The sequence below is a fragment of the Narcine bancroftii genome, chromosome 4, assembly GCF_036971445.1.
Source record: "Narcine bancroftii isolate sNarBan1 chromosome 4, sNarBan1.hap1, whole genome shotgun sequence".
NCBI lineage: Eukaryota > Metazoa > Chordata > Chondrichthyes > Torpediniformes > Narcinidae > Narcine > Narcine bancroftii.
The window spans coordinates 303,349,296-303,376,697 of NC_091472.1; the positions used below are offsets into that span (position 1 = coordinate 303,349,296).

At 37.6% G+C, this 27,402-nt stretch overlaps 1 protein-coding gene across 1 annotated transcript in view; it reads right to left on the bottom strand.

The window, feature by feature from the left end:
• Positions 1 to 203: 203 nt before the first annotated feature.
• gpr155a (G protein-coupled receptor 155a) overlaps positions 204 to 27,402 on the bottom strand; it is a 118,097-nt gene continuing 90,898 nt past the window's right edge. The window contains exons 10-17 of the mRNA XM_069935773.1: positions 19,752 to 19,845; positions 18,290 to 18,497; positions 12,442 to 12,543; positions 10,255 to 10,388; positions 5,997 to 6,092; positions 5,828 to 5,892; positions 4,323 to 4,463; positions 204 to 1,380 (exon numbers count right to left, since the gene is read on the bottom strand). Coding sequence (XP_069791874.1) covers positions 1,173 to 1,380; positions 4,323 to 4,463; positions 5,828 to 5,892; positions 5,997 to 6,092; positions 10,255 to 10,388; positions 12,442 to 12,543; positions 18,290 to 18,497; positions 19,752 to 19,845 — 1,048 coding nt within the window. The 3' untranslated portion in view covers positions 204 to 1,172. The remainder of the gene's footprint in view (positions 1,381 to 4,322; positions 4,464 to 5,827; positions 5,893 to 5,996; positions 6,093 to 10,254; positions 10,389 to 12,441; positions 12,544 to 18,289; positions 18,498 to 19,751; positions 19,846 to 27,402) is intronic.

Genomic DNA, 27,402 nt, shown 5'->3' on the forward strand with positions numbered 1-27,402 from the left:
CTACAACTTGAGCTCTCTTCTCTGTAATCAATCTCTTCTAAGGCCATTCATAATGTATGTTTCTGCTAACTGGGAAAAGTGCCTTTAAGGACTGATGTTTTCTATTGCAGAGCAAGTTGGCCTCATAGAACCTAGGGTGGCCATGTTGGAGAATCACAGTTTGATGCTCTTTTAGTGGAAAACATGTTTGGGGCTTTATATGCTTGTTTTTGATCATGACTTTTTATTAAATGGGAGAGCAACTGCAACATACAATGATCTTTTACATTTTTGTGAGGTGATAACTGGAAAATAGAGGCCTCTTTCTACGCGGAAGAGCTTCCACAAACAACACTTACACATTTAGAAGGCAGACAAGTCTTTGAGCACTCTTCTGAACTTGGCACTCAAGAGGACTGAAGTTTGATTTTCACATTTATACATAATTCAACTTATCAAAATATTTATTTCAAATTGAGTTTAAAAAGAAAATTCAACAAGAGCTATCATTTTAATATTTTTAAAAAGTACAGTAGAACTGAAGTTAAAATAAATGGGTCAAACAATTGATTTATAAATGCTTTAGATTATATCTTGAACTATGACCAGTGTATAACAATAGAATACTTATGACAAATATAATTATTCAGCTTTTCATGCAGGCTTTTACATGCAATAAAATTTAAAAGTGCAACTTTTAACATAATGTACAATTATTTCCCTCATAGCTTCACACATTCACTGCATTTTATTAAATTTATGAAAACACAATATCAGATCTTAAATGTCAAACTCAATGGTTAAATGGACAGATGAGGCAGAACAGAGGCAGCATTCAGATCTGTATCCTGGAAACCCAGAGATTAATTCCCGTGTTTTTCCACATATAAGATGATATAATACTTCAGTGCAATCCATGGCTCAAATCTTCTTCGTCTGATGTTTCCACCCTGATCCCATAGAATAATTTGTTTCTTGTATTTATATAGGAAAAGATCATCTTCCACGTACTAATGCTCTCACAATTTACATCAGAGGAAAAAAAACACTTAGGCAAAATTGACAAATGTATTCAATAATGGAAGATATCAAATTCTTTGGTTAATAATATTTAAAAACAAATTTAATGTGATTTTACAGCAATGAAGAAAAGTTCCTGTAAATTCTCTAAATTCAAAGCAGTTCTAATGACATCAGGTGCCATTTCTCTGCACCATGCAGTAGTACAGAGATTCATCTTGCAAAGGAGACTCAACAATAAGGTGCCGAATTATGCCACCCTCCAGTAATCGCTTTGTGTATTTTATCGCTTCCCTTTGGTCATGGGCCAGACCAACTTGAATCAACCAGTCCATCAGATCACAGCCTTGGAAAATGTCTGAGGAGGCTTCTCTTGCACACCTGTGTCAAAGGAATGATTCATCCACTTGATCTGCATGTCTTAAATCACTGTTTCACAGAAAAGGAAATAAGCAGAAAGTAGAAAGACAAGAAATGGTATGAAATAAAGACATGCTCGAAATAAAACCATTTTTATAAATCAATATCATAATCTGTAGCTCAGCTACAGATAAGATAAAAGACTAAATGAAAAATCTTGCTTCTACAAGAATAAAGACCGTAAGACATGAGCAAAAATCGGTTAGTCAGCCCATCGAGTCTGCCCCACCACTTAATCATGAACTAATCCACTTTCCCACTCAGCCCCACTGCCTGGCCTTCTCACCCTTCAAAATGCACTGGGGATGTAGGTCAGTTGGGGCAGCATTGACTCATGGACCGAAAGGCCTGTTTACCTTGCTCCATATATAAATTTTTGATTTTTTTTAAATTTAAGAATATCAGTCAATGGTATTTTCAAAACAATAATTTTTATTATTTATTAATAACAAGATCTTACTTGACTCTATCTTAACCCTACTTTGCGCAAATGTGTGTCAAAACCAAAACCATTACGGTCGTAAGTCGGGGAGTATCTGTATGTTCATTGAGTGGATTGCAGCAACTCAAGCTGTAGCTCATCACCACCTTCAGTGAGTCGCCTTGCAGGCAACAATCAAACCTCATAAATAGGTTGGATGTTTTCTCGTCAAAATTAATACAATTTTCCTTAATCTGTAAAAGTGCTGATTCTGATTGGAGTAACCAGAAACATAATTTCCAATATGGATTTAAAATGGAAAAAAACTTAATAAAAATACAAAATGAACAATTTTATTATCCAAAGACATGGCTTCTAACATGATTTAATTTAGCTAGTTGTGTACAAAGTATTTTAGATTGAGGTAGAGATGGCTTTATTTCTGTATTTCTGTCTAAAGGTCAAACTCAGCTTCTCAGCATCCCGTGACTGAACCGTCCCCAAGTTACTTTAAGTCTTGGGAAATAAAAAAAACCTCCAGATGCTGGAAATGCAAAAAAAAACGAGAAAATGCTGGAACTATTCAGCAGGTCAGGTGGCCTTGGTGTTAATATTTAAGCTCAAAGGCTATTCAGCAAAACTAGGAAGGTGAGAAAATTATTTGTTTTTAATGGCAGGTGGATAAGAGAAGGTATGGGTAGGATAGAAAGCTGATCTCTGATAAGGGAGGCAGTGTGGTTGGGAAATGAGATGCGGAGGAAATTATCATTGAAAGGTTATTAAGACTACATGAGCAACGGAACAGAAAAGCTGTGAAATGCAGATCCTTGGTAGGTCAGCAGTATTAATACAAAAATGGAGCATTTCTCTATAACCAAAGAAAATGAAATATAGCTTATATTAGGCCTTGTTATGACTGGACAAGGATCCAGAGCCAGGTCAGAAAAGTGGGATGGCCAGGCAACAGTAATAATGACAGTGGATTGATTCCAGATGCTCTGTAAATCACCCAAATTTCATTTGGTTCCCATATAGAGAACATCACACGAAGAGCACCAAATAAATATGCTGGATTGGAAGAAATGCGAGGGATTCACTGATTCACTTGGAAAGTCTGTTTGGATCCCTAGATAGAAAGAAGGGAAGGCAGCAAAAAAAAGGTGTTAAATCTTGGCAGTTGCATGAAAGAGTGCTGTGAGATGGGAAGCAAGTATTGGAGAGAGAAGAGCTGATTAGAAAGTTATGAAAATAATAGCCCCTTTTGAATAATGAACAGGGAGTGAGGGTGGGAAGGTAAAATTTCATTGAAGATGACCGAAATTGTGAGAAATGCTCTGATGAACATGAGGTTGATGGGGGGCACTTGGGAAGCAAGGACAATGACAATTCTATCCTTGTACATGAAGGAGGTGATGATAGAGGAGTTGAAACTGAAGAAATTCAATGAAGTTCTCGGTCGACCATGACACAAAGAGGAAACCAATGTATATAAAGAAAAAAGATATTTCAAGCAGTACCTGAGTGAAAGTCTTTTCATTGGATAAGTTCTAGTGGAGATAGAGGAACTGAAAGAATGGAATTCCATTCTTACAGGAGGCAGGATTACAGGAAATAATTTACATTGCTGTGGAATTCTGAAAATTTGTCATGTACAAATAAAGTTAGTTTGAGAGCTTATTAAAATAAAAATTAAAAAATGAAAATTACAGCTATGACATAAAATTGACCTCTCCATCATGTTCTATTCTGCGGGAATGCAAAGAAAAGCATTTCACAGTCATCATGGAAAATGAAATAAGCATTTTATTTTCTTCACTCTAGCTCTGCTTTTAAATTAAATTAAATATATATTTTTTGAGATACAGCACATAACAGGCCATTTTGGCCCGCGAGACCATGCCTCCCAATTTACACCCAATTAACCTACAGCCGCAGTACATTTCGAACAGTGGGAGGAAACTAGACCCCCGGGGAAAACCCACGCAGACACAGGGAGAACGTACAAACTCCTTCCAGACAGAGTGGGATTCGAATCCCGGTCCTGATCGCTGGCGCTGTAAAGGCATTGCGCTGACCACTATGCCAACGGTACTGCTCGTTTTCTAAATGGTAGTTTTCTTCTATCTGTATCCATGAAAGATGGGTCAAGCACTGTCGTATCTATGAGATCATGATTGCAAGTCTTTTAACTAGACAGCAAGCCAAAATAATTCACACAAACAGTGCTCAACATCAAGGTGAAGCAATGTTTGCATGAAAATCATTTGTTTCACTCAGCTCATAAAGAGGTTTGATAAAGACAATGCAGAAAAAAAAAACAAATTAAGCAAAATGAATCAGTTTTCAATCCCTTCATATTTTAACTTTTAAAATTAGGAGAATGTTAGTATGTTATAAAAAAGAATTTTCAAAATTAACATTCAGTTATAAAATTCCATGCAAATTAACTCAGCAAATGCTACAACTTAACAGAAGCATATACCTCCTCCTCTTTTTAACAATGTCTTTGACACACCGATCCTTGTGATACTGCGTAAACTGATGGCAAGTCATCCTTATGTTCTCAGCTTCTGTATTATCATTCTGTGATCCACAATCTTTTCCAAACCACAAGTTTTCCAGCCTGTTAATTTAACGATAATTGTTAAACAGACTGCCTGCTAAAAATTTCAGCTCCTCCCCTCTTAAATATTTGAGACAATTCATTATGTGGAATTGTAAAATGAGGAAAAAAAACAAAATTCATCTACAGCTGAGCAACAGTTGAGAAATAGAGCTATTTACCAATCCAATTTGCAAATTTATATATAAGTTCATAACTACTGATTTAATATAATCCAGTGTATGTGCCACATGTATCTCCACACAATTCCTGTCATTATTTCCAGTATAATTTCTTCTGAGGCACTCATGATTGTAATGGCCAATGTAAAGTTGATGACACTTCCCTCATCATCACATCACCCAGAAGGTATGAGAGTATAAATGCAGCATGCCCATGGTTTAGCAAGAAACTCGGCAGCTGCTGGGGTCAAGTGCAGAAATGCTGGAGAAACACAAGCAGGCCACACAGCGTTCACAGGAAGTCAAGGGCACGTGACTTTTTTTGGCCTGAGCCCTTCTTCAGGAGTGCCGAAGCAGACTTTGATAGAGCCTTCTGCCCTAACCTCTCACCTGCTAGTCTCTATTCCACCCACTTCCCCCCATCCCTCCCTCACTGCTTCTTATTCAAGCAACTACCTGATTTTTGGCATGTCTGAAGAAGGGCTCAGCCCTGAGGTAATGACTGCTTTTCACACTCATGAACTGCTGAGTTTATCCAGCATTATTGTGTATTGCATTACTCATGGTTTTCCTACTTTCATGTAGAAATATGATGGAGATAGATAAAATTAGTGAGACATCCACATGACATTTCTCTTCAGGGGTCCTTTGGGATCAAGAAATTTTTGTTTCACTCCAGTTCTAATGAGTGGAATATTCTTTCAATATGGAATAGCCATTGCACATCAGCTACTTGGTATCAGCTGCGTGAAATGTTGGTCCAAGAGCAGTGAAGATTTCTTCTAGAGATCAGACTCTGCTGCATCAGGTTAGCACACACGTGACACTGCAGCATTATTGATATTTTTCATTCCTTTCTTTTTATCCCTCATTGATGCCACATCAATTTGTAGGGTATGACAGAATATGTTGTGAATTTACCACTACACGATAACAAATAAGCAATATTTTATACCTCTAAGCTGATGGTCTGTGCAAGACACCTCCCCACCACTGCATCTGGATACTCTTCCCCATTAAGAATTCCAAACTACTAAAATTACAACCAGACATTAAAAAAGGCAGTGCTTGGGTAACTGCTCTGTGTAAATGATACCAAGTTTTAAAATTCAAATTTATAGTTTATTACTCTAATTGAGATTGCCAGTTATTAAGTTACATTTTCTTAAGTGAAGAATGGTTGTATGAGACAAAATGATCTACCTTTTTTTAAATGGAAGAATAACTAAATGTTTATCGAGTCCAAATATGCCAAATGATATAAAACCCTGAAGGGAAACATAAAGAGATGTATTATTATCACACCAATTCAGTATCATTAATCAAAAATCTAAATACTTTAATAGAATTCAGTTACTTGAAGAACACAAACCTGTCCAAAATTGAAGATTATACAGAAGAACTGCAGCTCAACATAAAGACGGCCTGGGTCAGGATTAACTAACAGCCACAAACAACTAGATACATTCTGAAAAAGATTATAAAGCAAACAATCAGTTGTAAATCAAAGTTTTCGGTGAAAATACGCAACATGAAACACATAGAGAGAGTTAGGACCTTCAAGTTACGGTGAGTCTGTGGCGGCCCGCTGTGGCGACGATCGAGCAGGTGCTCTGGACGGCAAGCACAACTAAAGGCCAGCAGCCCGCACAGCGGCACTGGCCCCAACAAGCGAACCGGCGAGTGAATGGCAAGGGCCGCTTAAAGGCCAGTGACCCCAAAATGGCGCTGGCCTTGCTGCACAGCCAAAAGACAAGGGAACAGTGCAAGTATAAAAGTCTGAGCCCTAATAAAACTCAGAGCTTAACCTGACTACACTTCGCGTGTGTGTCTTCTTTCGAGTAGCGTGCGGCTACAAGTCCATATTTCAAAAGGCCTCTCCTGGTCCAGCACATTGAGACAACCGTAAGGAAGGAACACCAACACCTCCAGTTTCTAAGGAGATTTGGCATGTCTTTGAATATCTAACTTCTATAGGTGCACAATGGAAAAGTATACTGGCTGGTTACATCACAGCCTAGTTTGGGAATTCAAATGCCCTGGAAAGCTCCAGCAGGTGCCAAACTTAGCCAGGTCCAACACAGGCTCTGACCTCTTATACAGTGAATACATCTATGTCAGGCACGGCCTCAAGAAGGCAGACAACATCATAAAGGTCCCCTGTCACCTGGTCTCTTCTCACTGCTATCTTCAGGCAGAAGGTGCAGACGTTTGAAGTCCAGCACCTCTAGATTCAAGAACAGTTTTTTTTTGCCCCATCAGCTTGCAAGGTCTTGAACCTCCAGTTGTTACACAAGTACAAGTTTCTTAGCATCTGAACCTACATATACAAACCAGGTGGAACAGTTTCTCCGCCCCATGATGTACATGCATACACAAATAACACACAGCACATAATAAACACATATACAAATAAAAATATAATATAAAATAAATATTTGAATAATTTACTTGTTTCATTTATAAGAGACAAAAGATTACAGGATACCGGTTATCAATCTCACAGCCGGCGGGAAGAAACTATTTCACCGCTGGGCACCACCTTAACCGCTCCTACCTGGGACCCTGAGGTCACCACTCCTGCCTGGTAGGCCGAGGTTCCTGCTCCCGCCAGCAGCGCGATGTCAGTACTTCAGCTGCGTGGGCCATCACCATTGCTGTCTGGTAGGCCAAGGTTTGTTTTATACTTACTTAATTTACAGCTTTGTTACTTGCGATTGGGGTGTTTTAAAAAAAATTTGGGTTGTTCTTGGGAGGTCCGGACAGCCTGAAAAATGGGGGTTCAACTTATATGCCAGATATACCATAAAACCCTTAAAATTAGGCAGGAAAATGGGGTAATATATTGCAGTTGATTTTTATAAAGTACCTGTTTGCACGTTAAAATTTTGGTGCATATGTACTTTGTATGTCTGCGACAATAAACTAATTAATATTATGTTCAACTGCAAAATAGAAAGCAAGAGAAAATATAGCCAAGCTTAACTTGGGATTTCATAGAAACATGATACAAGTCAGAGTCATACCACATGGAACAAACCACTCATGCCAAGCCAGTTGATATTCTGGGCTGATCCATTTGCCTGCTATTTAGTCCAAGCCTTTCCTATCCATTTACCTGCCCAAGTACCTTCTGAATGCCAACATTTTGCCTGTTTTACTCTAAAATCTCATTCTAGATATGGACTGAGTGAAAAGGTTGCCCATCAGGTACCCCACCCCTACTCTCGCGCCTCTAAATCTCTCTCCTCTCACTTTAAATCAATGCCCTCTAGTTCTTAAAGCACTTATCCTGGGAGCATTCATTTACCTGCCCCTCATGATTTTATAAACTTCAGTGATGTCATTATTTAGTCTTTTATGTTTGAGGGAATGAAGATGCTGCCTACCTAACTACTCCCCATAACTCAAATGTTCTAGTCTTGGCAATATCCTGATGAATCTTCTCTACACCTCTTCCAATTTAGTGATATGTTTTCAAAAGCTGAGTGACCAGAACGGCACAGTGCTCTGTGTGGTCTCACCAACGCCTTGTAGAGATAAATCATGAACTCGACTCCTCATCCAATGAAGAAGGCAAGCTTGCCAAATGACTTTCTCACCACCTTGTCCACTTGAGTTGACATTTTCAGCAAACTAACCACCTGAGGCTAAAGATGATGCAAAGATCTGAGCAAGGACCTCTGCAATTTCTTCCCTAGCTTCCAACATGGTCAAAAGATGTTCTTCACCAGCCCCTGAGGACTTTTCCATCTTAATGTTCCCAAGGCTGACAACACCCCTCCCTAATATGGTCCAGGACATCTGAACTCATTTGTTTCAATATCTTAGCTTCAATGATTTTCTTTGCAGTATAGACTGATGAGAAATATTCATTCAAAATCTCACCCATTTTCTGTGTCTCCGCTCAAAGATGACCATATTCATCTTTAATGGGGCCAATTCTCTCCCTAACTACCCTTTCACTCTTAATATACCTGTACATTTTTTTGGGGGAGGTGAATTTTCCTTCATCCTATCTGCCAGTTCCATCTTATATCCTCTTTTTAACCCTTCCGATTTCCCTCTTCAGTGTACTAATGCACTTCCTGTATTCAAGGGATTCATTTGATCGAGTATGCTTAAAACACGCCATTCACCTCCTTTCCCTTGATATCCCTAAACCTGCTGGTCTTGCCCTTCACCCTAACAGGAACATGCTATGCCTGAACCTTTGTTATATCACTTTTAAAAATCTCCCACTTTCTCGCTTCCCCTTAACTTCATTAAAAAGGCCATTTCCTCTCCCCTCCTCCCTTACCATCTTCTGTGGCATCTGTGCCTTGGAACATGAAACAAACTTGCCCTCTCTCAGCTATGTTTCTGTAACGGTTATAATTTTCAAGTCCTTTGACCCAATCTACACACTGAGAATATTTACCTTTGAGGCTCTACACTGAAATAAATGCAGCTTTGCAGGTTATTGTGTTCAATCTGTTTATGATGGCATCTGTCTTCCACTTGAGCCTCCTCCAATCTTTCCTCAGCTAAAATGATCAAAGCAACCCTCTAGTCCTTTCACCCATTTCATATCTTGCCATTGATGTTGCAACAACTTCCTGTGGCATCCAACATTACTTATTTTACTTCGAAGTTCTCTATTGAATTCCTTGATGAATATTTAACATCAGTGGCCTCTAGATTTATAGTCTCTCCACAAATACAATGATTCTGTATCCATTTTATCCAAAGCATTCACTATTTTAACAACTACGGAAAGATGAACTCCCAGCTTTCTTTTCTCAAGAAATAAATTTACACCAGTCCTTCTGATATTATCCCTCTTTTCCATCCTTGCACCCTGTCTATATTGATATGACAATAGACAATAGACAATAGGAGCTGGAGTAGGCCATTTGGCCCGTCGGGCCAGCACCGCCATTTTAGATCATGGCTGATCATTACCATCAGTACCCCTTTCCAGCCTTATCCCCATAACCCTTAACTCCGTTACCCACAAGAGTCTTATCTAACTCTCTTTTGAACATAGTCAGCGAATCCGCCTCTACCACCCTCTGTGGCAGAGCATTCCACAGGTTCACACTTCTCTGGGTAAAAAAATGCTTTCTCATCTCCGTCCTAAAGGGCCTACCCTGTATTCTTAAACTATGCCCTCTCGTCCTCGTCTCCCCCATCATTGGGAACAAGTAATCCGACTTCACCTTGTCTATCCCCCTGATGATTTTGTATACCTCAATCATGTCCCCCCTCATCCTTCTAAACTCCAATGGATACAAGTCCAGTTTTTCTAGCCTTGCTGCATATGATCAGAAGTTCTACAAGCACGGTCTATCCAGAATTAGCATAACTTCCCTGCTTTTCAATTTGATCTAGTCCTATTTCCTCATTTGAGAGCCCCCTCTGAGATAACTCTCAAAATTGACATCAAGGGGTTAACGGACTCATAGTTTCTTGAGGTGCACTACACAAAACACTGAATAGCGTCTGTTGAATAGCTAAGCCATCCACGCCAACAAAAAATGTATCTGAGAAAGACAAGGTTTAAACCGAGTGAGAGAAGTGACAAGTAATTGAATTTGATTCAAATTACCATTATAAAGGGAGAAAAATCATTTTAATATCAAACTTACAGCAAACAAGCCTATAACGAGAAGCAAACACAGTAGCACATGCCTGGCGAGCTGTGGATCGGTACTCTGTAAACACTTTCCTTTTTGGATCAACAATCTGTTTTCAGGTTTGTGTTGTGTCATACTTTGTTCTGCTGAAAAACACATCACAGATAAGAATTGTAGATACAGAGACTAACACAGAAGGTTAATAAGGAAGCTTCAGACACTAGGGATTAGTAGAGAGATTGGAATGATCTTCCAAAAGAGATAGTTGCGGCAGGGTCCCTTCTGTCATTTAAGAGACAGTTGGATGTGTACGTGGAGGTGAGGATGGGTGGAGAGCAGGAGGGTTGAGCTAGTGGAGTTATTCTAGTGAACTGGTGCGGACTCGAAGGGCCGACAGGGCCTCTTTCTTCACTGTAAACAGTTTATATGGTTAACCCTGTTATTCGGAAGTCTGTTGACCACAGGAAAGAAATATTCCAAAATACCAGTAATTAAAACAACAATTATTGACTGAAAAGTGCTTAACTTGAGATCAAAAAACACACAGAGAGAAATCCAAATTGCACAAAATAGAAATGTTTGAAATTTTAAATCATATTTACCTCTTGGCCAATTTACTAACATATAGTACAAAAAGATTTTTCATTTCAGTAGTGCTGGAATCACAGTGAAACACCCAGAAGATGCTCGACCAGAATGCTCACAAAAGTAAAGCATTCTGAAAATTCTCAGTGGGTGAAGGCCGAGGAAGAATTTTTGAAGGGAGGTCACTGAACTAAAATGTTAACTCTGTTTTTCTCTCTCCATAGGTATTGCCTGACCAGGTGAATTACTTCCAGTATTTGCTGCTTTCATTCCAGATTTTCAGCATCTGCAGTGTTTTATAATTGTATTTGATAAGAATAAAAGTACAGGTACACGATCCTTTATCCGGACATCTAAAATCCAGAAAGCTCCAAAATTTACCATGTGGGGAGAGAGACAGCAGCGCGAGTTGGGCGGGCGAGACTGGCAGCGCGAGTTGGATGGGCGAGGGGGGGAGGTCCGGCAGCATGACTGGAAGTGGGGGGTGAGGGTGGATATGGCAGCACAATTCGGGTGGGCTTAAATCTGGCTCTCCGAAATCCGGAAAAATCCAAAATTCAGAACACACTGTCCCCCAAGGGTTCTGGATAAAGGATTGTGTACCTGTAATACTGAGCTTTAGAAGGAGAAATCAAGACATACAACCAAAAATGGTGGTTTCTAAGGAGTCTCTGAAAGGAAGACAAATGAGAACTAGACAAATTTAAAGGGTATTTCAGATGTGGGGCTTCGGCAGCTGAAGAAGGAACAATTAAAATCAAATTGAATTAAGAATCCAGAATTAGAGGAGTGCATGTACTTTGGAGGATTGTGAGTTGAATGAGATGACCTGGAAAGGGAGGTTGCAAGTATACATTGGACCAGACAAGTCTAAAAGTAAAAAGCATGGAAGATAACCTGAGATGGATAATATTTGTGGGATTTTACATTAGTGATCTTTTAATAATCATGGCAAAGCCCAGGGTGAGAACTGTGAGGCTGGGAATTGCCAGGGACAAGAACGGAGTCAGTAAATAGCAAACAGAATTTGTGGTGGATACTGAAGGCAATAGGTTTGTTCTTTACAAAATATAGATAAGAATGCATTTCTGCTTATTATTACAAGGAGGCTGAAAACTTGAGGCCATGAAGAGGCCAAGCACAGGGACATCAGCAGGGATGCAAGGACTAACACAATATTTTTGAATGGCATTGCTAAAAAGCAGCACACAGACATCAGTGGGGCCCCAAGAACAGATTTCTGGGAGACAACAGAGCTAATAGTATCGCGGTGAGAAGGAAATGTATTACAGTTGATTTCCTTGTTATGACTGAACAGTTAAAGCGGAACAAGTGCAGTTGCATCCGAGAAGAGGATTTGGAAGAGGATAGAACCTTGTCAAATGTGAAATCCAGATGAACTAGTTTAAAGGGAAGATTTAGTTGAGGAGGTTTGAGAAGGGATAGAACAATTTTGTCAAGGTTATGAATCTCTGCTATGTTTTGGTCTATAAGCATTCTGAATGTACATTAAAATCCTACAGTGCGTTTCATGTTGTTTTCAGTCAGCAAAGAATTCAGGTTATTAAACACGACACTTCATGAATCAACTATTTTTTCCTTTAATGACCATACCATCCAGAAATGTTACATGTGTGGTGCTGTCATCATTCGGGATTTCCTGGTTGGCATAACATGATAATTCATCTTGATTTTCCATTTGGCTTGCACTGGTTTCTGTGAATGAAAAAGCACATTAAATACGCGTTCCCATAATTATCAAAGCCCACACAAAATTAACTTTTACATGAATTAATTTCAGTATTGAAACACTTTAACCCCTAACAAACACTGTTTGATTTTAAGATTCAAATATACTTCCAAGATATCCAAAAGCATCTCATATTGGGCGGCACGGTTGGTGTAGTGGTTAGCACCAGCGATCGGGACTAGTGTTTGAATCCCGCGGTGTCTGTCAGGAATTTGTACGTCCTCCCTGTGTCTGTGTGGGTTTTCCCCAGGGGCTATGGTTTCCTCCCTCTGTACAAAATGGTGTAAATTGGGCAGCACGGCTTGTGGGCTGAAATGGTTCTTTAAAAATACTTTAATTATAAATTTTTAACCACATTATAATTAGATTACATTCAATTGTAAATTATTTCAAAAAAAATTATTACGTGTGGTAATATGCCCTCAACCCACCTTCCCAACCACCCACCCCCACCCCAGAAAAGAATAAAGAAAAGAAAACAAAAGAAAAAACTGGAGAATGCCAAGAAAATAAAACATTTATACAGAAAAATCTATTGGAGGTTACCAAGAAGTGAGGCCTTCAGAGAATCCATCATACATCCAAACCAAAATTTTGTAATTATGGCTCCATATTTTCAAAAAAAATGTTATTTATCTCACAGATTATAAATAAGTTTCTCTAATGGTATACAACAGTGAAGTTCTGCATCCCATCTTTCCACGGTTAAATCTATTTCTGACTTCCATGATATGGCTATACATTTCCTAGAAACTGCTACAGCAATCAACACAAATTCAATTTGATAAATATTTAAATTTAGTTTTGGCCTTATAACCTTAATATTACTCAGTAAAAATAACATCAGGTCCTGTGGGAATTTGATCCCAGTAATTCATCCCAAAGAATTACCTACCCCTACCAAAATTGTCTAACTTTGGAACATTGCCAAGTTGAATGAAAAAGGTTCCAACCTCAGATCTACACCTAAAACATAAATCTGATATGGCAGGATTTAATCTATTTTAATTTTTGCGGAGTCAAATATAACTGATATAATATGTTATATTGAACTAACCTATATCTTACATTTATAAGTTTAGTCATATTATTCTTACACAAATTCATCCAATCCTTTTCACTTATTTGAGTATTTAACTCTAATTCCCATCTTAATCTAGATATATGCACCCCAATTTTGGCGGCCTTGGTTTAAAGTAAGTTATAGATTACTAAAATAAATTTATTTACTGTAGTTTAGAAATCAGTAATTCTAATTCACTTTGATTAGGTAACATCACAGAAGGACCTATTTTGCCAGATAAAGAAAATATTTAACTTGGTAATCACAAAATAAAGTATTACTAGTTCCATTAAATTTTCCCTCATTCTTTCAAGTGTTATAAATCTCCCATCCTCAAAACCATCTTCAACCCTCTTAATACACTTTAGTCTCCAAATCCACAAGAATTGGTTATCCATTAAAAAATGAATAAGCCTATTTTGACATAGAGGTGTTTTTCAAGATATTAAATCTTTCATCCAATTTCATTATCAATATTATTACATAACTCAATCAAGTGTTTCAAAATAAATAATTCCTTACTTCCAAATAACAGCTTAGAATTCGATTTATAAATAAAAAAAATTAGGGATCCATATCCCCTATTGCATTAAATTCAACAAAAGCCCAAGCAGGAATACTATCTCAATTAAACAATACAATTATAAATTTCAATTGAGCTGCTTTATAATAATTCTTAAAATGAGGAAAATGCAAAACCCCTAAATCACATTTCCAAGTCAATTTTTCCAAAGAAAGCTTTGGTATTTTATCTTTACATAAAAATGTTGTGACCACCATATTTAAATCCTTAAATAATTTTGAAGGAATTGGAATGGGAATTGATTAGGGTTGATCTAGGTTGAATTCTAGGAAAAAAAATTCATTTTAACACAGTTTACTCCACCAATTAAAGTAATAGGTAAATTATTCCATTAAAAAAATTCAGCAACAATTCTCCTAAGCAAAGGTAAAAGAAATTCAATTTTTATAAATTTTTAAAATCATTATCAATTCTAATACCTAAATATTTGATACCTATATCTGGCCACTTAAATTTTGTGACTATTTTACCATTTGTATAATCACCTACTGCTAAGGGCATAATCTCACTTTTTTCCCTCAATTAACTTTATAACCAAAGACTGCCCCATATTTGTTCAATCTAATCTGTAATTGTAATAAAGAATTTTTAGGATCAATTAAACAAACCAAAACATCATCAGCAAATAAATTAATTTTATATTCCTTTGATTCACTTTAATTCCCTTGATCTTAGAATCCTGTCTAATAAGTTCAGCTGTGGGCCGAATTGGCTTGTTGCTGTCCTGTATGTTTAAATTTAAATTTATACATTTAAAAATGTTTGTGAATGCCCACTTAAAAAATCATAACATAGATTAATCTTTACATGTTCAAATCCTAAAAAAAAGGACAGATGCAGAACATGTGAACAGACGTGCATTTTGTGAATTAAATGTAATTCCATTACAGAAACAGTGAAAAGATTCATGAAATAACCAAAAATAAATGAAATTGCAAATGCTCAGAGGAGGTAATAAAAATATTTTCGGCAAATTTTCTCAATCAAATTATGAAGAAGAAAATATTTATTAACGCAATGCATTAATATTCTGAACGTCTTTTCTGAAGAAAGGAAATATTTGAACTTACAAGTTGTACGATAAAGCCCTAGCTTTCAGTATGCAATAATCATTCTCTTTCTGTTAGAATAGTAGAGCACAGGAACAGACTCTTCAGCCCACATGTCTGTGCCAAACACAATGTGCAAATCAAAAACTCTGCTGCTTCTACATCGATATTAGATAATATCTATTATGTTTCCATCCCCTTCATATTCATGTATCCATCAAGAGCTTTTTAAATGCTACTCTTATAGCAGGTCATTCCAGGCACCCACCCTCACTGTAAAGAAAAAATTGCTACGCACATTTCCCTTCTATTTCCTCTGCCTCATCTTAAACACATTCGCTAATTTGAGAAGCTTTTACCCTGGAGAAAAATTTTGACTCCCCACCAGATCAATGACTCTCATGATGTTATAAACTTCCATCAGGTCACCCGTCAGCCTCCAATGCTCCAGAGAAAATGACCAAAGCTTGCCCAACCTCTCTTGATAACTTGTACCCGCCAAACCCAGCAACATCTTGATAAACCTGTACCCTTTCCAATCCTTCATATCTTTCCCATAATGGGGTGACTAGAATTGCACTGAGTATTCCAGGTGCCAGCTGAATCAAAGTTTTATGGAACTGCAACGTGACTTCCTCATTTTTATTTTTGTATTCAACGAAACCAAGTCTCCCATCCATCTTCATATGATGATGAGTTCACTGTTATACACGGGTACAATACATATATAGGCATCCAAGTTCTTTCTTGCTGCAGCCAGACTGGTACATACAATGCACCAACTACAATACTATACATAAAATTACCCCAGTGCAGAAAGAGAAAATAAATAAAGGACAGGTAGGTACATAAATATTCAGTTACAGTTAATGCAAGAAAAAGACTGTGCCCCTGCCTTACCCCATCACCCTGTCCTCTACACTGCTCCTGTACCAACTTCCTTCAGTCCTGATGAAGAGTTTCAGTTCAAGGCATTGACCATTCTTTTCCTCCCACTGATGCTGCCTGACCTGCTGAGTTCCTCCAGCAGATTCTGCCTCTTTTCAATAGTGCAGATTGGCCTCTTTGGTGGCCCTGAAGCTGCGTATGGTCAGGGTGGTAAGGGGAGGTTCAAGAGTCTGATACTCCTTTTAATCCTTTTCATGCACCTAGAGGCAGTAGTCTTCAAGCTTCTATACCTTCTGCCTGAAGGTATCAGCGAGAAAGGATTGTGACCAGAGTTAAGGGGGTTCTTTGTGATTTTGGCTGCCTTCTTGAGGACATAGATATCTCAGTGGATAGGAGGTCGGACCCTGTGATGGACCTCGGTATATTTATACTTTCTGCAGCCTGCTGCATTTCTGAAAGTAAAGGTATTAGTGTGCTGGCTCAAGGTGAAGCCCTCCGATATGTGGACTACCAGGAACTTGAAGGTATTAACCCTCTTCATTGCTGTCCCGTCAATGAAGAAAGGTATGTGGCAACTTGGATTCCCCTTCCTAAAATCCACAATAAGCTCTTGGTCTTACTGATGATGAGAATAAGAGTGATGTTCTGGCACCATCCCACCAGGTTCTTGATCTCCATCCTGTATCCTGACTCATCACTACCTGATGTTTCGTCACCAATAGTGGTGTTGTCAATGAAGCTGCATTGGAGCTGAACCTGGCTACACAGTCATGAGTACAGAGGACATAGAGCAGAGGACTAAGCACTGAGCTTTGATGTGCCCGTGTTGATGGTCAGCAAGGACCTTGATGAGAAGGAGAAACTAAAAGGTTTGGGTGACTGCTTTGAAGAATACCTATGTTCAGTCAGCAGGAACTTCTTATTCCATCCTACTTCCACTCGGACTTACCCGGCTGCAGGCCTGCTGCACCACCAGAACAAAGCTCAATGTGAGGAACAGCACCTTATGGTCAATCCAACCTTTTAGATTCAATATCGAGTCCTCCAACTTCAGGTAACTTTCTCTCTCTGCCTGCTTCAGGACCAGCCATTTCTACTGTAGTCATCCATCTCTGATATTGGATTTCTCATTCCTCTCCCCATGAACACACTTTCACCTGCTATTTACACATCCCACTGCCTTGTTATTTGTAACACCTTACTGTTCGATCACCCTCCAACCCTCCCATTAGCACATTTGACCAGAGGACACAAACAAATTATTTCCATGACAACCCTGGATTATAGATTTTATTATAGATTTTGCCCCTGTCCTTTTCGTGTCTTCCCGAGCTTCCTATTGACTTTTTTGTTAAAATCTTTCTCTGCTCTGATTAAAGAGTCTTCCTTTCATCTGATACATTAACTTCGAATCTATTCCCACAGAAACTGTCTGACCTACTGAGCATTGCCAGCTTTTATATCAGAATTCTAGTATCTGTAGTTATTTTTTTTACCTTTTAGGATTGACTAATTAAGAACAAGTTCTTCTTGCTTATAAGATTAAAATAGGAGATGTAACTATTTTATTAAGTAAGGATTGTTGCTCTTCCACTCCCATCAAGACTGGATAGATCTCCTTTCAATCATGCTTTCTCCAAACTATCAAGTAGGGTTCAATCAACTGCATAACAATTGCATGCTGGTGAATTTCATCAAACTGGTCAGTGCATCTCACATCTCAATTAAAAGATGATTCAAGATGATGCCAAGTATACTTGTGCAAAAAAAATACGAACAACATCTCACATTCTTGACAAATTATTAAGGTATCTGGTGGTCGAAGCATGATGTATATTAATGTAAATGCCCAAAATTGTCCGTTTAGTGTGGACCCCTGAAATGCTCATCAAACTTGTAGGGTTTGGTAATTCTTAAAACCTATCACTTAACTCAGCATCAACCAACAATGAAACCAATTTAAAGACAACATGATGGAAATTCACCAGAAGACTGCAGAGCAGAGCGCAAGGAAACAGACTATTCCTACAATTAAAAAAAATTACAAGATTTTTCATTAGGAGACAGGAAAGACTTTCCAGATCCCGCTTTCTATACTGTGTAACATGCATTAGGAAAAACATCATCACCTTCCCCTGTTGCAAATCCTGCATTGGATGTTCCATTGTGAGATGTCACTTGGAATTCATTTATTCTACCTTCCTCACTTGTACTCCTGGAAATGGAGTTGTGTTGCAGCATCTGATAAGTATCATTCTGTCTATATCGACTTAATAACATCAGTGATGAACCCGCAAGAATAATGCTACACGATAGAACCAGCGTTGTACTAATAACCTGTAAATGACAAACATGTGGTAAGGAATCAGAAACATGGCCACACCGCTTAGGATGTAAATCTGAGTGTCAAATCAACAGGAAGCATTCAATAGACACCAATATTCATGTAACACAGATATTTTTGGCCATTATACATACTATATGTGAGCCAACAAATTTTGTTACCTAATGGAACCCCAAAACCACAGGTATCATCCTTCATTGCAGCTCTTTAATTCCACCACAATGAATGTTACATGATCCAAGATTGCACATAAAATTTCCAGGTAGACTGAAAGCCTGTGCATGTTGTCAATATCTGTCACATGCTACAGGCATCCTAGATCAATGGTCATAAACTTTGCAACATTAGAAACTGGAGTAAAAGCACAAAGGGTTTCAAGAAACAGTAAGAATTAGAAGCTGGAGAATTTTTTATTCATTCACTTTTCAGAATTCAGGCTCTTCCCTCAGAGTGCTTGAGAAAACAGAAGCAAGTCACCTTCATGAAATTCAACCTTCTGATGGTATAAGCCATGGGTCTGTGGGAAGTCGCCTATGTGAGCGACTGAAAGGCAATTTTTAGGCAACTGCCATGCGCAATTGATGGAGGGACACCTATCCAATGGGCTACTTTGTCCTGAATGATAAAGAGCTTCTTGAGTATGTTTGCCACTGTACTCATAGCGGCAAGCAAGAACATTTCCTTGTAGATGGTGGGAAAATCTTTGTGTATTTTATTCAGTGTCACTCTCTTCATGGATAGCAGTCTCTGAGCTATTCTTCTATCCATATTATGTAACGGGCCCAGTTGAGTTTCTGGTCAATAGTGACCTCCACATTGCCTGGCACCTGAAGACATGAGGGTAACTTGCCACTTATAAGCCTGTGCTTCAATATGGTTTTGCTGCGCACACACATGACCAGTTGGATTTGCTGAGGTTCTGCAATTGTAATTAGCAAATATCATGACCAACATTATCATGGATGTTCATTGATGAAGAAGCTGAAAATGATCCTGAAACTAGTTGTGCAGCCACAACCATAACTTTATACAGCAACCACTGGAATGTTTTCACCTTGATTTCACTTTTACTGGGTCCTTGTGCTGCCAAACTGCATTAAACACTCCCTTGATCTCAAGGGAAGTCATTCTAATCTTATCTCTGGGATTCAGCTCTTTGGTTCATGACTGATATAGCTAAGCAGCCCGGGAGAAATCCAAACAGGATGCTGGTCAGCAAGTATTATCCTGAATAATACTTTTCTTACCTGATCATTTCCGTAAATGAATGCTGAATCACCCATGGATTGCATATCTGGATGACCAGCAATCAACAGGATTCCCACAATGAATGCTGGTATTCTATAAAACAAAATGGTTGGAATAACAAAATAGAGCACACCCGTAGGGAAAAATACATTATCTGAGATGTTCGTCATTAAAGATCTAAAATCCTCTCCAGTACATTTGTCCAAACCACTGTTCTGGTTTCCCAACCAATGGGTTGAGATGATAATGTGAACAACTCAAATTCTATCTCATTCTTCATTCTTCTTCTGATGCTAAAGTTAGAGGAGTTTGTGTTCTAATCAATCAAAATAACCCATTTGTGCTTCATTATAGTACTTTAGACAAACAAGGTCATTAAATTACAGGGAAATTAAATAAAATGGTCATTATAGACAAATGTTTAAGCCCCCGAATATTGATGAACTGGCATTTAAAAAAAAAAGAAATTCAGCCTTACCTGATTTAAATTTATTCTCATTGATTTTGGGGGATGGGGGGTGGGGGGGGGGAGGTGACTTTAATTTTTGTTTAAATACCATTTTAGATCGTTCTAGACCAGTGATTCTTTCCAAATCTGTCATTGTAATTCACTCTTTTTTTAAAAAATCAAATCTTGGTGCTTCAGTTTTATGGAGTTTTGTAAAAAATCCTAATAGAGAAAATTCTTTTTTTTTCCAAATGTACATCATTCTTATTCTAGAATTCATTTTAAAAAAAATTGACAACCAACTGATTTCTTTTACCAAATCACGTGAATATCAAGGAATAGTTATATCCGATCATGCTCCTGACTCTGAATTTTTTTGATATTCCTCTTACAAAAATAGAATGGAAATTTAACACCACTTTTACTTGCAGACAAAGAATTCTTAAATTTTATGACGAGGCAAATACAACCTTTTAAATACTAACTCCTCACCAACGATGTCTAACCTGATCATTTGGGACACAATGAAAGCTCATTTTAGAGGACAAATTATTTCTTGTACAGCTAATATTAAGAAGAAGATCAACAGGGAAAGGCTGGAATTAATTAATCATATTATAAATGAACTGATTTACAATTCATTCAAGATAAAAATCTGTATAAAAGGAGAGTAGAAACTAAAAACAAAATTTGAGCTTCTTTCTACCTAACGTATTAAACAGCAATTGCTGAGGAGGAAGAGTTATTTTTACATTCATGGGGGGGGGGGGGGAGAAAACATCGGGTAATTGTTGGCCAAACAATTAAAAGGATTGTCTACTAAAAAAAACAAATTAATAAGATTCAAACAGGAGATGGTAAGACCACTACTGATTTTTTAAAAATAAATGTGAGGAATAGCACCTTATGGTCAGTCCAACCTTTTAGATTCAATATCGAGTCCTCCAATTTCAGGTAACTTTCTCTCTGCCTGCTTCAGAACCAGCCATTTCTACTGTAGTCATCCATCTCTGATATTGGATTTCTCATTCCTCTCACCTGCTATTTACACATCCCACTGCCTTGTTATTTGTAACACCTTACTGTTCTATCACCCTCCAACCCTCAGAGATTTTTACTCCAACCTTTACACCTCTGAATTTAATAAAGTTTATACGTTCTCAGAATAGTCGTACAAGTCTGGAGGCTCCTATTTCTCAGGAGGAAATACTAGCAGCTATTTCCTCCTTACAGTCTAGTAAATCTCCAGGACCAGATGGTGATCCAGTTGAATTTTTCTCCAAATGGCTTGTACTTCACTTAAGTTTGATTTTTGATGAATCTTTTAAAGATGGGAAGCTCCCATCATCTTTTAATGAAACTTGTACATCTCTTATTCTTAAAAAAGGGAAAGATCCTGATGAATATGCTTTATACGGACCTATTTCATTACTTAATGTAGACATGAAGATATTATCTAAAATTTTGGCCCATAGATTAGAGAATTTTTTACCATTAATTACTGATCTGGATCAAATTCATTTTATAAAATTATTATTATTACAATATACATCAATTACTGAACATTTTATATTTACCCTCTACTTTAGCTCTTGAATTAGACACTGAGAAGGCTTTTGATCAGATGGAATAGGTCGAACTTTTTGCTATTTTTAGAAAAGTTTAATTTGGCCAGATTTTATTAAATGGGCTAAATACCTATATTTATGTCTCAAGGCCACAATTTGTACAATCTCACAACAGTAAAAAAATTTTTTTAGGCTCCATCGGGAACTCGGCAATGTTGCCCTTTTGGCACACTGCTTTTTATTTGGTATTAGAACCTCTTGCTATAGTTTTATGGGAGTATATAGATTTTTCAAGGTTAATTAGCAATGGTGTGGAACATAAAGTCTCTTTATATGCAGATGATATTTTGCTTTTCATTTCAAACCCAGAGATATCTAGACCAAACATATAACTCCATTTGCCCATATGGGCCAGTTTTCAGGTTATAAATCTCTATAAGAGTGAATTATTACCCCAAAAAGGGTGGTCTTTAAGATGTTCTAATTTACCTTTTAAATTAATGAATGGCTAGTCTTAGAATTACAATCACTAAGAGTTATAAAAAATTACTGAAGGGAAATTTTCTTGCAACATTTAATGAGACTAAAGTTCTATTATTGGGATGGTCACCTGGGTCTATTACTATGATAGAATGTATTAATTCAATTAGAATTAATATATTACCAACATTTTTTATATCTTTTCCAATCTATACCAATTTTTATCCCCAAATCTTTTTTTAACTCACTGGATTAATTTATTTCCACGTATATATGGCAAGGAAAACAACCTCGTTTAAATATAGTGCATTCTCAAAAAAAAACATGGAGGTCTGTCATTTCCAAATTTCAGATTCTATCATTGGGTGGTCAATATGCACAATTTGATTCTTTTATTAAAATTTGATGAATTAGTTGATGACCCTTCATAGGTGGAAATGGAACTGAATTTTTCAAACACCTATGGTATGTTGGCAGTCCTTCTTACTTTTTTCTTTTTCTAAATTAACAAGTGATCCGGTAATGAGACATAGGCTGAGAATATGGGCACAATTTAGAATTAAAAAAAAATCAATAGTGTTTCTCTAGCCAGTCCTATTACAATTAATCATTTTTTAAACCTTCTTTATCAGATGCAGGTTTCAGAGATTGGTAAAAAATGGGGATTAATAATTTTAAGATCTTTTTATTCAAAATAATTTTGCTTTTTTTGAACAATTGAAGATAAAATTTAAATTACCCAATAGTAATTTTTCCAGACATCTTAAAGTCAGACATTTTGTTCAGTCCAAGATTCCTGATTTTCCACAGATTTCTGAAACAAATATTCTTGCTGACTTTCAATTTTCTCATAGAAGCTCAATATCAATTATTTAGAGTAATCTGATGGATTTGAGGACACTTTTGCTAGTTAAGATTAAGAGTGATTGGGAGCATGATTTGGATTAGTTATTTCCAGATGAGGGCTGGGATATTGTTCTAAATTTAATTAATGAATCCTTGTATTGTGTGCAACATTGGTTATTGCAATTTAAGGTTGTACCCAGAGCACATATTTCATAAATTATCTCCTTCTATTCTGATATTGATCCATTATGTGATAAATGTAACATTTTTGAGGCTTCATTGTTACATATGTTTGGACTTTCCCTAGTTTAGTAAGTTTTTGGAAAAATTATTTTCAAACCTTATCAATAATTTTTAAGGTCAAATTAGAACCATGCCCCTGAATTTTTTTTCTTGAGAAAAATAAATATTGCTGACTTCATCTCGGAAGTGAATTTTGGCTTCTACCTCATTGATGGGTAGACGGGCAATTCTGAAGAAATGGAAAGAAATTACTCCGCCTACACATACTCAATGGTTACAGGAGGTCATGTCCTCCCCAAGTTTTGAAAAAAAAAACAGACATAATGTCAAAGATGTAAAGGAGAACTTTTATAGGACATAGGGCCCATTCAAGAATATTACCATAATTTAATGAATTTAATGTTTGGATGCTCCTTAACAGTGTTGCCTGGTCTCCGAGTATAGTCCTTCATTTCCTATTTTTGATAGATATGCAAGTTTTCCTTGATTAGAGGGAGGGGTTTGATTATTTGGGGTTTTTTTTCTCTTTTTCCTTTTTTTGTTCTTTTTTCATATAGTGGTTTGATCTGAACGGGTGCACAATTTATACGATGTATAATCAAGGTTTTATTTGAAATGTTCAAACTTTTAGTCTTTCTTATACTCTAGCAAATCTGTTAGAGTTGCATGTGTCAATATGTGTGTATTTTTAAAATTAAACTCAATAAAGATATTTTAAAAAGAAAGGAACAGTTTCTTCTATACGCAAATTGAAATGGTGGAGGTCTGTGCCATGGGGAGGGAGTCACCCTCTTTGGTACCGAGTTCATGGTGGCTTCCTTGAAACCCAGGAGGATGATGGTCAGCTGCAGTGAGGTGTTGAAGATGTCTGTAAAGACCTTGAGTAGATTTGAAATCAACACAAAAATTATTTATCCATTCGACCTTTGGCCTAAAATGGTTAGGTATTTTGACTTTGACCTCTGCACATTGGTGAGAAGTTACTTTCTTCTGGTTGTTGTTGAATTCTACATTCACAACTCAGATTGTGGTAACTTTGATTTGATCCTTTTGTTTGAGGATTATTTACTTTTATCTATAGTGTGGTACTTTTGCTTTTCATATACATAGTCAAATGTTGCAGTTCAACCAGATTAGCACCACATTTTAGAAATGTGTAGAATATCTCCTTGCATGTTCTATATTTTCCACTGGACTAATATTGCTCACCAGCTAAATGATAAAGTCAGAGTGAGGAAATAAAATTCTGCTGTTTGTAATGGCCTCCAGAGCTTCATGAATGTCTAAGTTTGAGCTGTTTTTATCTGCTCTGAATCCAAACCATTCTGCATGATAATCATTCTATCACATGCATGAAGTCACATTCAATGTGATTACAAGATTTTTGTCTCCAAAAGATCACTACTACCACAACATCAAAGACAGATGAACGCGTATCAGAACAATCTGACAAGCACAATTTCCCATCATAGAAGGAACCCATCAAGATTTAGCCACTCATCGACTCTGGGGAGACTCTCTTTTTTTTCTCTTTCACTGACTGTAAGAGGCATCCAGCAATTTCGTGTAGAATTACACTGTTTTTATTGCATGACAATAAAGGAAACTTGAACCATAATTCCCTGAAAGTTGCATCATAGGTAGACAGGTGATGAAAAACGTGTTTGGTATTCTTGCCTTCATCAGTGAGGGCAATGTGTACAGGAGTTAGAACATCTGTTACGAACGTATAAAACATGGTGAAACCACACTTGGAGTGCTGTGTGCTGTTCCGTTTCTCAATAATAATGTCACGATGCACAAGAATGTTGCCAGGACAGAAGGCTTGAGTAACAAGGAGGATGGATAGGCTGGGATTTTTTTTCTCCTTGGAATATTGGAGGCTGAGGGAGAGACCTAAAAGAGGTACGTACAATCATAAACATAGACAAGTTAAAAATCATTTTTTTTAAAAACCCCAGGCTAAGGGAGTCTCAAACTAAAGAGTATTAATTTAAGATGAGAGGGAAACATTTAAAAGGGGAATGAATGGTACCTTTTTCCACACAGACAGCGGTAAATACATGGAACAAACTGTCAGAGGAATGGTAGAGGCAAGGACAATTGTGATGTTCAAAAGGAATTTAGATAGAAACATGGACAAAAAGATTAAAAGGGTTAAGGGTCAATCGTAAGCAAATGGGACTAGTCCAATAGATGATCTGGATCCAAGGACCTGGTTCTGTATTGTAAAAGTCTATAACATATGAACAGCTGAGGGACAGAGATGGTGGGAACAATGTAGGGAAGGGAAAGTGACTAGATGGAAACAGTGGTGGCAGATATTGAGAGATATGGGAATGGTGGACAGGTGGGGCAGATGGAGACAGGGAAAGAAACTGGCTTACATGGGGGCTGAGTGCTAGAAAAAAGGATCAATGTGAGGGGACCTAGATGGATGAAAAGGAGAAAGAAAGTGACCGAAGGGCAGTAGGTTACTTGAAACTGGAGAATTTAATATTCATGCTATTGGGTTGTGAAGCACCCAGGCGGATTACAAGGTGATGTTCTTCAAGTTAGCATTCGGCTTCAGCCTGGCAATGGAGGAGACTGAGGACAGACTAGTTGGTGTGGGAATGGGGAGCTTCACCTGGCATACACAAGGACAACAGAATGGATCCCTCCAGCAGACTTGTTCCATTGAGTAGAAGATGCGACTGACAATGTTTCATGGATGGGTGATGTGGATGCAAAGCCCATAGTCTTCAAATGAAACCTATCCAATATTTCTATTAGTGAGGGCCTGATGGAGATGAAGTTTCATTTTGCAGTTAAATTACAAACAGAATACACATTAGGTATGGTCAATCTCTCTTAATTCAGTCATCTTAGAAATTGATGGGTTTTCCTCAGTAGTTCCAACTTAAGTGCCAGTGACTTTGGTCATCCACATTGCCAAACTTACTGACCAACATCCAGCACCAATTTTGTGTCGCTGTCTGATACAAGACTCCTCTTGGGAATCCAGTGGTAAGGCTAGAACTTGCCAAGAAGCTCTTGCATACATGGAATTTATTAATTATAAGGAACAAGTTGGCGACAGGAAAGGAGGGAAAGAATAGGAAAGGAATATTTTGTTTTAATTATTTGTGATTTGTTTAAACCTTGATTAACAGTAATTTAAAATCGATTTTAACAATTCCTTTTTTTTAAGCTTTGACAGGTCAGGAATCTGGGGGAAGGACTTTTCCAGCTTTGAAAGGAATTTTGTGGCAAGACTCATTCTCGTCAACCCAACCCAGCCTTTTCTGGTCTGAGTTTCCACCATTGGACTCCTAAACAATAAACTCGATCAGAGGCTCATTTAAGGACACTTACTTTGCACATTATTTATTATTGAATATTTAATTTTCTGTACTGCATAGTTTGTTTACATTTCTTTCTTTGCATTTCTCTCTTTTGTATGTATATTTTTTCTTGAGTGCAGTTTTTTTGCATTACAGATAAGTTGGAATTCTCCCAGTGCCACAGGAAAAACAGAATCTCAGGATGGTAATGTGATGTCAATAAATCTGAACTCTGAACTACAGGCTGTACCTCTCTTATCCAGTGCACTGTGGTCCAACAACTCCCATGCTCCAGCACATTTGAATCTGCCACCGTTAGTACAAACTTCTTACAAACAGTGCGGGACTTGAACCCTGGTCCTATTCACTGGTGCTGTAAAGGCGTTGCACTAATGACTACACTAACTGTGTCACCCCACAGTATTATTTCCAGTTTTAAGCTTTGTTCTACCTTTGATATGTTTACATAGGGGGTTTCCCTTAGGGGTCAATTTCTGTTTTCTGTGGTCCACCAATGCCGCTGGATTAAAGAGACACAACGTGTATTATATTGTTGCAGATCACAACTCCATTGGGGCTCATCGCTTAATTCTGGGACCAAAACGGGCAGATAAATCAGTATTCTAAACACTGCAAGAAGAGGTTGAGGGAAAAGAATGACAAGGGCAGTTAATGAGCCCATCCAGGGGCATCTGGACTAATTAGTTTGATTCATATTAGAAAACAATATCCTCTTCCT